This window comes from Ochlerotatus camptorhynchus, unplaced genomic scaffold, assembly GCF_037179485.1.
Source record: "Ochlerotatus camptorhynchus isolate MF236.1 unplaced genomic scaffold, CSIRO-AGI_Acam_v1.1 ptg000111l, whole genome shotgun sequence".
Taxonomy (NCBI): Eukaryota; Metazoa; Arthropoda; class Insecta; order Diptera; family Culicidae; genus Ochlerotatus; species Ochlerotatus camptorhynchus.
Window position 1 is genome coordinate 1636381 of NW_027040601.1, and position 11625 is coordinate 1648005.

Below are 11625 nucleotides of genomic sequence, written 5' to 3' on the forward strand. Positions count from 1 at the left end.
TGACGCTGCAAAGTCTCTAGGCCAATCGGGTGAGATCTTTCCATTTTATCTATTTATATTTTATTTTTTGTCACTGATTTATCAAATGCTCTATATTGACGAATAGAGTTGCCAAATCATTCACCCTCCCACTAACACAACTCTTTCCTTCCTGTGACACCTATGAAGGTAGTGTGGGTTCCCTGCACCTTCTTAAGTAGATGTTGGATTAACTTTCCCTCCCTTCCCCTGCGATTGTAAGGATGTGGCCAGGTGTATAATGCGATGCTTGTATTGTAGATTTTATTTTTGTGTGGGGAAAATCACTAATCCCAAGTGATATTTTCTGCGTCAACACTCGATATTTTCTGCAAAACGTATTAGTTGACCATTATATAGCCACCCACGATTTGTACAATCGCATATGCTATGCTATGCTATGCTATGCTATGCTAATTGGTGGAGGTTTTTTTCTTTCTTTCTTTTTTAAGCGGTTGTGCACCGCTTTTGCGCAACACTCATGGCGTCTCTGGATACCTACGTTGCGCGAACTAGATACTACCAACGGTCTTCGAAAGGACCATGGGTTGTCTTTTTTCGGCCTAAAAATAAACCTTTGAAAACTCTCGACATTTCGAGAGACTCGCTGCGAAAGTATCCGGGAATCTTTGTACATAAGGAGAGATTCAATAAACTGCGTGTAGAAGCACCGACTTATGATGTGGCAAATAAAATTGCTGAACATGAGCTGTTTAGTGTTGAGTACAACATCTAAATCCCTTCTCGAGATGTGGAGATAGAAGGTGTAGTCTCCGACGTGAGTCTGAGTGTCGAGGACTTAAAACGAGGTTGCTTCAAAAACTCGAAAATTGGAGAGCAGGTACAGAGACTGGATGTCAGGCAACTGCATTCAGTATCTTTGCAAGATGGCAAGAAAGTTTATCAGCATTCAGAATCATTTCAGGTGACTTTCGCTGGTTCAGTTCTCCCAAACTTTGTCAAAGTTGATGGTGCTTTTTTTCCGGTGCGGTTGTTTGTACAGAGGGTATATAATTGTACCAACTGCAATAGGCTGGGATACTCGGCCAGCCATTGCGGCAGCAAAACTCGTTGTGGCAAATGTGGTGAAAACCACAAAGAGGATTATTGCCACAAAGAATCAATAAAATGCGCTTACTGTGGTGAGAATCCTCACCCGACGGATTTCACGCCAACTCATCCAGTGGTTGGCAGCACCCTCTCAGAACCTTATGGAACTTTGTGGGTGTGGAGACTTAGCAATTTTAAGCAACTTTGCGTACTTATTTTTTTCAAAATTTATCTCGCCTAACATTTGATAAGGGTCAAAGTTTTTTGTCGATTTTTTTTCAAATCGATATAGCTTAAAAATGACAAGCCCTACAAAAAAGTGATGTATGGCGAACTTTTAGCAAATAATCTGAAATTTTATAAAAAAAATTTAAATAAAGTAAAAAATCGGTTTCTACACTCTAAAAAAATATATTTAAAAATTAAAAGTCATTTTCCCAAAAATGGTACCCCTCAGATTTGCTTGATATTTTTTCTCATGAAAGGCAATATAATTACCTAACTTTTCTTCATACATCGCAAAGTGGGCGCTTTTAAGGAAAAAAAGTTGTTCGAACAACAACTTTTTCATGTTATTTTTTTTTTAGCGTGTTTCACTCAAAGTCGAATAGTAATACGCGCACAACCTTATTAAAATTCGATTAAACTTTATGGGTATACTTTTCGATAATCTGGGCGAAATCTAGCCTAACATTTGAAAAGGGTACAGAGAAGTTACCTGCAAATCGTCCAATAAGAGTTCAGAACAAAACGTTCTAATGAGGAACAGCCATCTCAGCATGGTTTGCACTTTCCTGTGATGGATTGTATTATAATATATGCATACACTCTATCCAACTTCTATAAAACCACCCTCAAATTGTTCTAAATCAACAGGTAAACTAAGTAAAAATCACTTAGTATGTTTTATTCATGAAAAGATTTCAATTCATGTATTTGTGATTAATTTAATTAGAAAAATAATCATTCATTTATTTTTATGTATTAGGTGTGTCCATTAGTAAGCAATATGCATATATGTTTATACCTCATCTCTCAAGTGAATACATATAATAGCGCAGGTAACTTAACGATTATTTAAGGCATGCCTAAAATAATCGTTAAGTTACCTGCTATACAGCAGTTATATAACAACGCAGGTAGTCACATGAGAGATATAAGGTATAAACTTAAAGCACCGCAGTCTGTTTCTACCGACATAATCTAATATTTAAGTTTGGTGATATCACAACAATGCTCATAGTTGCTGTAGTGCATAGTTGTTGAAAGTGTAGTGCTGCATAGTTGTTGAAACGAAAAAGTGTTTATATATACAACAATGGAAAAATCTGCTGAATTGATTATTAAAAGGGTGCAATGTAGTGCCAACATAAACAATCCCAATTGCAGCCGCAATAATTTACGTAATTTATCATCAAGTCTCATAGAGAAAATACATTCATGGGGCTTTGATCATCAATTGGATGTAACAATGCGTATTTGTGAATCGTGTCGTGGAATTTTAGTGCACAATAGGACACCTCTCCCGAAAAAGAGGCGATCGGATGGAAAAGAATCAAGCCATGCTCGGAAGTTTGAAGAGCCGCAACCATCAACAAGTCATCAGCAATCAGAACATCAGGAATTTGATGATACACTAGGTAAATAATAATAACTTTAACTGTTTCAACTGTGTGGTTTAAGGATTGTACATCGAAGATACAACTTCATTTTCAACATTTTTTTAGAGCACGAGCTGGATGAACCGCTTATCGTACAAATTTGATCGATTGGTAGGCCAACCTCGGTGAACAATCTATCAAATTTTCACGACTGTACGATATGCGGTTTATGCAGCTCGTGCTCCACAAACATGGGGAAAATTCAGATGCGGCTTCGATGTACCGTAAACGGGGATGTCTTTGATAATGGAGGTAACTTTGATAATGCAGCTAATCCAAAAAGTTATGACTTAATGCTTTTCGTATTCATTATTTTGGAAGGGAACATCGGTTTCCTATCCAAAATATTGCGTACGATGTGCCTTAAGTCATAAATTTTTGGCTTAGCTGCATTACCATATAAAGAAATTGCAGACAAAATACTTTGCAGTAGTCCTACTAGAACCATAGATTGTTTTTATCGTACATGTGAAGAATGCATTTCCACAGATAGTATCGTGAGGGAACTTACATCAGTATTAGAAGCAGATGATATGGAAGAAGTTTTATTTCAACAGTGGTTGACTACCGACCGTTGTAATTTGGAAACTATTATTAAACCTGCAGATGAGTTTGTTCAATATTAGACGGAAAAAGTTGAAAAGCTCATAACCCATGATTTTATTCATAAAGAGCAATCATCTTACCTAAGTAATAAAAAAAATTCTCTTCAAAACGGTGAAATTTTAGTGATTTGCGACTTTTCTGAAAATTATTCATTTATTATTCAAAACTCAGCACAGGGGTATCATTGGAACAATAATCAAGCTACGATACATCCTTTCGAAATTTACTACATAAAAGAAAACAAGTTGGAAAATTTAAGCTTTATTATTATTTCAGAAGTATTGACCCATGATACAATAGCAGTTCAATTATTTATATCAAAATTGTTAGATTTCATTAAACAATCTATTAGTTTCACAAAAATTACTTTCATGTCAGATGGAGCAGCGGCTCATTACAAAAATAAAAAGATTTTTGCCAGTTTGTGCAACTTCAAGTCCAAGTATGGATTGGAAGCAGAATGGCACTTCTTCGCAACGTCTCATGGGAAAGGCCCATGTGACGCAATTGGAGGAACTCTCAAACGAATGGCAAAGAGAGCAAGTCTTGCTCGAGATTATGGAAACACAATCACAACTCCACAAGAACTGTATGACTGGGCAGGTAAACAAACAGATACAAGCATAACAAAATTGAACTTCTGCTTCATATCAAATGATCAATACACAAAGATGTCCGATGAACTCAAGGAGCTGTTCAGTCATGTAAAAACTATACCTGGTACACAAAAATTTCATTGTTTTGTACCTATTTCTCAAAACATAATTTCTACTAAGCGATTTTCACATTCAAAGGAAACTCCGAAAAATTTCACTCTGTTTCCGATAGACTAATAATCAATGAAAAACTCAAATTATGTATGGAGAATTATAGGAAAATAAATTATGCACTAAACAAAAACACTAGAGTTTTCATTTATTAAAACACCATTCGAAATGCAGGAAAATCCTCTGTATTAGGCCCTTTCAAATGTTAGGCTAGATTTTTGTTTTAAGCACGCCCAGATTATCAAAAGGTCAAAATCTTTATGCTCATTAAGTTTCAACGGATTTCAATAAGGTTGTGCGCGTATTACTATTCGACTTTGAGTGAAACACGCTAAAAAAAAATTAACATGAAAAAGTTGTTGTTCGAACAACTTTTTTTTCCTTAAAAGCGCCCGCTTTGCGATGTATGAAGAAAAGTTAGGTAATTATATTGCCTTTCATGAGAAAAAATATCAAGCAAATCTGAGGGGTACCATTTTTGGGAAAATGACTTTTAATTTTTAAATATATTTTTTTAGAGTGTAGAAACCAATTTTTTAATTTATTTAAATTTTTTTATAAAATTTCAGATTATTTGCTAAAAGTTCGCCATACATCACTATTTTGTAGGGCTTGTCATTTTTAAGCTATATCGATTTGAAAAAAAAATCTACAAAAAACTTTGACCCTTATCAAATGTTAGGCGAGATAAATTTTGAAAAAAATAAGTACTCAAAGTTGCTTAAAATTGCTAAGTCTCCACACCCACAAAGTTTCATAAGGTTCTGAGAGGGTGCTGCCAACTCCGAAGACGAGTTGGCGTGAAATCCGTCATATGACGCTCCATTTGTGTGCATCATATTGAACAGAAATTTACACTAGGCTTTTCGAACTGTGTATGCCGGATGAAACTAGTCGCGCCTGTTGTTCAGTGCGAATCATTGCATCGGAAGACTCGGCATTGCAAACCGAATGTCCCGCTTGCGACCGATCAGGTGTGACGGACCGTTTGATGGTCAAGTGTGACTCGTGTGAAATCTGGTATCACTCTATCTGCGTCGGGGTTGATGAGGCCGTGATGGATGGAAGCTTCTGTTGTACCCAGTGTTTACATCGTCATTCGCCTGTCTCCTCGCATGTCGGGAAATCATCGACCACTAGTGCCATTCAAGCAAGGGTCGAACTTCAAATGCAACGTATAGATGAAGAGAAGCGGGTCCAGGAGAGGCTCACACAGAAAACTGAGGAGCAGGAGAAGGCTTTACGAGAAAAATCGATGCAGCAAGAGCTTGAAAGCAAGCGGAAAGCGAATCAGCAACGGTGGGAATTGGAGAGGCAATTCATCGGCAGGAAGTACAACCTTCTGCAGTCCGTGAATGAAGGTGACGACAATGTGAGTGTGAGGAGCCTACGTAGTAATCGTAGCTCTAAAAGCACGGTTCATCGGTGGTTGGAAGACCAGAGAGAAACGATAATGGCAGCTTGTGCTGGGAACGTTGAAGTCCCAGTAATTACCACATCGTATACTGGAACGATCCCAAAACGGACTACTGCAAGGAGCATAATTACCAGTAGGAACCCAACCACACCAGTCATAACAAGCATTTCATCGAGACAAGCACAGGTCAGGTATACGAATGAAAACTCGCTGTACGCCATCGCAGTAGGTCAATTTTTCGAGGCGGTCGGCGCATCAGTTCCAGTATCAAAAGTCGATACATTGCCGGCTCCCGTTCGTAATCCAATACCTGCATTCAGCGATTTGATCTCTCCACCAACTTCAAAACAAGAGGAACTTGCGAAGACTTTCTCCAAAATCTCGTCGAACGCAGAGGAAACTGGAGCAACAGATACTCGATTTGCAGCAACAGATGGACGATCTTCAACATCAGTCAGCGAATCAACTTCGGTCCCACCGGGATCGAGATATTCTGATGACTCAAATTCCAGCTGTAACTGATTCAAGTTCACACGGTAGGGTACCGTGGGAAGGTAGGTCAAGCCAGCTGTTAGATTCTTTTTCGGCAAATCAAGTGCCCACTTCACGATTCAGGGAACCATTGTTGAATTCGACCCCTGAAACAATCTCCAACAACTCCCACGTTAGAATAAGTAGTGCTTTGGGTACTGTTCACTCATCAGCCCCTTCCAGTGTGCCTCTACCACACCCCATAGTGACTACTATTCATAGTTACCCTAATCCAATTCCATCTCCATGGGTTCCACCAAGGATGCCAGTAGTTTCACCAAACGTTCCGATATGTGGTCCGAATGCCCAGCAACTTGCTGCCCGGCATGTCGTGCCAAAGGAACTTCCTCACTTCGATGGTAATCCATTGGATTGGCCTTTGTTCTTCAGTAGCTACACAAACTCAACCCAAATGTGTGGCTACACTGATGCAGAGAATCTGATGCGGTTACAGCGTTGCTTGAAGGGCAATGCTCTTAGTGCGGTGAGCTATCAACTTCTGCATCCATCTTCCGTCCCGCAAGTAATGGAAACTTTCCGAACATTGTACGGTCGGCCGGAGTTGGTCGTGAATAGTCTTCTCACTAAAGTTCGATCCACTCCCGCACCAAGGGCTGACAAATTGGAGAGTATTATAAGCTTCTGTCTCGTAGTGCAGAATCTTTGTGGTCATATGTGCTCGTTGGGTATGGAGAACCATCTGTCGAACCCGACTCTGTTGCAAGAGCTGGTGACCAAGCTTCCGGCGGGAGCCAAACTCGATTGGGCTCATCACCAACATCGAATTCCTGTTGTAGATCTGCGTGCTTTCGGGGAGTTCTTGTCGACAATTGTCTCTGCTGCCAGCAACGTCACGTTTCAAAGTGACTTCGAAACGATACGCTCATCAGCAGCTTCGAAGTCGGAGAAACCGAAATGGAAAGAAAAGGGATTCCTGAACGCTCATGCGGATGATGGTGATAGAGTAAAGGTGCAAGGTGAATGGAAGCGCAACGTCAACACTGTGGAAAAAGGTCCAGTTCAGCCGAAACCATGTCGAGTGTGTCAGAAGAATGGCCATAAGCTGAAAGAGTGCTACAAGTTTCAGAAGAGCAGCATCGATGAGCGTTGGAAATTGGTCCAGCAGCTACATCTGTGTCGACGCTGTTTGGCATCCCATGGAAAATGGCCCTGCAAGGCACCTTTATGTGGGCAGAATGGCTGCGAATTAAAGCACCATAGTCTGTTGCATTCAGAAAAGGCGGAGACTCCAGCAACCAAAGAAATCTCTTCTCAATCAACTGCGAAGGTGAATGTGCACCGTGAAGGCTCGCGGTCTACTCTCTTCCGGATTGTGCCAGTGCGGTTGTACGGTAAGGACTCATCAATCGACATATTGGCTTTCTTGGATAACGGGTCATCGTTTACGTTGATGGAGCAAGGAGTTGCGGATCAGCTCGGAATGGACGGTGTGATTGAACCCCTTTGCCTTCAGTGGACAAACAATGTTACCCGCACGGAATCGGAATCCAAGGTAGTACAGTTGGGAATCTCCAGTATTAGCGGTGACAAGCGATATATGTTAGAGCGAATAAGAACGGTTGAAAGTCTCGGGCTACCTCCACAATCTCTTCGCTTCGAACAGATGGAACAACAATTTCTATATCTTCGGGGGCTACCAGTGAACAGCTACAGCGGAGCAGTTCCACGTATCCTGATTGGCTTAGACAATACCGACTTGATGGTGACACTGAAGAAGCGGATCGGCAAACCTCTGGAGCCAGTTGCGACGAAAACGAAGCTGGGATGGACAGTCTATGGGAACGGGGAAAGCCTTGATGATCCACCAGAACATCGCCTTCTGAATCGTGAACTACATGATCTCGTCGAGGAGTTCTTCACCGTTGAGAGTACTGGTGTGAAGGTCGCACCGATAGTCGAAGCAGATGATGATCGTCGGGCACGGGAAATTATGGAGAAAACCACGATTCGTACACCATCTGGGAGATTTGAAACGGGTTTGTTATGGCGTTATGACTGTATCGAGTTTCCCGAAAGCCGCCCGATGGCAGAGCGGCGGCTTAAGTGTCTCGAGCGTAAACTGACTGCAGATGCGGAACTTTACAACAAAGTGAAGTTACACATCGCTGACCTGGAGGCCAAAGAATACATCCATAAGGCGACACCGGAGGAACTGACGAATTTTGATCCGCGGAGAACCTGGTTCCTTCCGTTGGAATTGGTTATCAACCCAAACAAACCAGGAAAGATCCGTATGGTGTGGGATGCGGCAGCGAAGGTGGAAGGCGTGTCATTAAACTCCATGCTTCTGAAAGGACCCGATCTTCTAACATCCCTCAAGTCAGTTCTACACCGTTTCCGACAGCGACAGGTAGCTGTGGTAGGGGATGTTAGGGAAATGTTTTTCCAACTTCTCATTCGCGCCTGGGATCGTCAATCGCAATGCTTCGTATGGCATGATGATTCATCACTACCAGTCGAAGTCTACGTGATCGATGTTGCCACTTTCGGTTCAACGTGCTCACCATGCTTGGCGCAGTACGTAAATAACCGGAATGCTGAGGAGAACAGAACAGAATTTCCAGAAGCCGTCGAAGCAATAGTCAACAACCACTACGTCGATGACTACCTCGACAGTAGGGACATCGAAGAAGAGGCAATCCGAATAGCGTCAGAGGTTAAGCAAGTTCATGCAAAGGCTGGGTTCGAGCTTCGTAACTGGTTGTCGAATTCGGAAGAAGTTGTTCGACAGGTCGGGGAAAGTTCTGCAAGCGAATGCAAAAGCTTCGCGACGGACAAGTCTACAGGGATCGAAAGAGTCCTCGGCATGCGATGGCAGCCCATCAACGACGAATTCACATTCAGACTTTGCTTGCGGGAAGACGTCGCGCAGTTGTTGAGTGGCGATATGATTCCGACCAAGCGAGAAGTTCTTCGAGTTGTCATGAGCGCCTTTGATCCACTGGGACTAGTAGCAGCATACGTTGTTCACGGGAAATGTTTGGTGCAAGACATATGGAGAAGCAAGATAGGATGGGATCAGTGAATTCCAGAGGAAATCTGCAGTCGATGGCGTCAGTGGGTGCAAGCACTTAAAGGACTGGATCAGATTCCAGATTTAAATCAAAATTAACGAAGTTCGCAATCTTAAAAACATATCTAAGTTCAGCATTATGAATATTTCTGATAATTCTTGAAAATTTCTCATGTTTCCGAATTTTCGCAACATATCCATGTCCGGAATATTGTAAACTCCCTTCTTCGGAAAATACTGTATAAAACCTGTAAAGAGTTCCAAGGGTAACTCTTTACAGGATTTCTACAGTATTTTCTGAAGAATATCCTTAGCAGAATATCCTCAAAGTTCATCTTAGACCGCTTTCTAGTAGTCCCTTTTAAATTGCTACTCTTGACAATGTTCTACAGCACACTCTTTGGATTCACTCTGTAATGCTCTCCAAAATATCGGTTAATTCCCTGGAGGTGACCGTACCAGCATCAACTTTAACCAGCAATCCAAAATCGATCCATGATGCAATCCAAGTAAAATAATGTTTTAAGAAATCTTAATATTCAAAATTCAAATGTTTGCAATTTAAATAAAAGGGCAAAATTCAACAGGAATTAATTCAAGAGTTTCAACATTCTTTAAGTAGACCATTAGTCAATGATCCCAGGCCTAACTCATTGACTTCACAGAAAAATTATGTCATATTTGTTCATTAAATTTAAATAAGAAACCTAATCCTTTAAAAACTCGTGCCATCACAAATAATTTTTTTTTTTTTTTTCTTTATTATAGAGATTTTTAGCCATTTTAGGCTAGTTCATCTCTTATCACAAATAAAAGAAGAACTTGCAAATTCAAATACCATCCGATTCATCAGCTAGATCCGTGAGCTCGTAGGAACGTTCCTAAAACGCATAAATGCTACGCAATTCGACTTCTCCCTTCTTTCGCATTTAAGGAACCCACTTTCAATCATAAATGAAACACCCTTCAGTTATTTCCCCCTTCCGTCCCTGACCTATCCAGAAAATCATTTTTTTTTTTCGCTTCACCCATTCCACCAGCTTACGAAATCGCTCACGCGTAATCATTAATGAAACACATAACCCGCAGCCAGCCGCAGAATCCCGAAAGTAGAAAAAAAAAAACACCCAAACGCATCAACCGAGAAGGGAAAAGCAAGACCGACTTACCTGTACCATCTTCTTGCCGCGTTCGCTCCGTTTGTCGTCGTTACTCTGCCGTTTGCTAATGCTGCTTCAAATTGCCTCCGGAACACACCGTCCAACCGACCACCGATTCAGTGCAATTCGGTTGCGTTTTTGTTTACTTTCCCCTTGGTTCTTGTGCAAGCGGTCGCCCGGACACCCTATCTGGCCGTTTCTTGTTCTTTCCTCTTCGCTCCTTGAGCAGGCCGCCACACAAGCAAAACACCACCAGTCAGTGCAACAGCACACGTCTTAATCCATCCGATCCCGGGGGCAGTTGCTATAAATCTTTGGTAGTTTTCTTAAACTTCACTCTTCTTCCCGGTGCACTTTCCAACAATCACTTTACTTTCACTCGAATCCCGCCGCGGCTGCACACGCACTGAAAACCGGACCCAACAGTATCCAGGTATGTATCCAACATAAAAAAAACTGATCCGTACTTACGCAGGACTCGCGGAAATTCGCGTCTTGCTTCCACTTGAACTTCAGAACGATTGAATCGACGAGCGGGACTAGCCACGGATTGTTCCCCCTTTGCTGGCTGGTTTGGCGAATGCGAATCTACAATAGGAAAATAGAAGAGGAAAAAAATCTCTGCGTAAGCGTGCATGTACCTCTACACTCGGACCCCCTATATACAACTACAACACAACAGTAGTGTGTAGTGGGACTACGACGGGATCAGGATCAGTCAGGAAATGACAACACATACAGCGAACCTGCCACAGCCGGCGACCGACCACCAATACTCACAATGCTTTTTGCCGCGGTCTGTTGTGAATATGCCACCGAAAAGGATAACAACGCCGACGACGACTAACGTGTACGTGTATATATGCAGTCCGTGTGCAGCACTCTCAGGATGCACGGCAAAAGGATATGGTATCCGAAAAAATACACAGAAGGGGGAGATTTGAATCTGGGTGGAACGAGAACCTTGCGCACAACACACAAACCGAAGAACCACGCTGGATCTGAAACTGTTACTCTTGACGGATTCGCGAACTGATGAACATCGGGCGGAGGATGCAAAACAAAAACATCAACTGCTCGAATTGTTGACGTTTCTCCATCAGCGCGAGCACGGCGAGCACGAGGTATACAGTGAAGCCGCTGTAAAGCGGACTATGTGGTGGTTTGTTTTTAGGTGGTGAAATATTTCATGACATGGTACAATCAACAATCAATTCGAAACCACCCCCCGAGCATCTAGACAGAAAACCTTAGTTTCACGTACCCACTTGCAAATTGTAGATGTCTCCACCGTACGTAAACAATGGGGTCAGCCATCGTTGGTGGCACAACTTTTTTCACATCAGAAAACATGTTTTTGTTTCACTTCATGTGGACGTCG

General features: G+C 41.8%; 1 protein-coding gene across 1 annotated transcript in view; it reads right to left on the minus strand.

Moving 5' to 3' along the window:
• Positions 1-11271, minus strand: part of LOC135699494 (neuroguidin) — a 104798-nt gene extending 93527 nt beyond the window's left edge. The window contains exons 1-2 of the mRNA XM_065219776.1: positions 11025-11271; positions 10254-10832 (exon numbers count right to left, since the gene is read on the minus strand). Of these exons, the coding sequence (XP_065075848.1) occupies positions 10254-10262 (9 nt within the window). The 5' untranslated portion in view covers positions 10263-10832; positions 11025-11271. The remainder of the gene's footprint in view (positions 1-10253; positions 10833-11024) is intronic.
• Between the last annotated feature and the right edge of the window lie 354 nt (positions 11272-11625).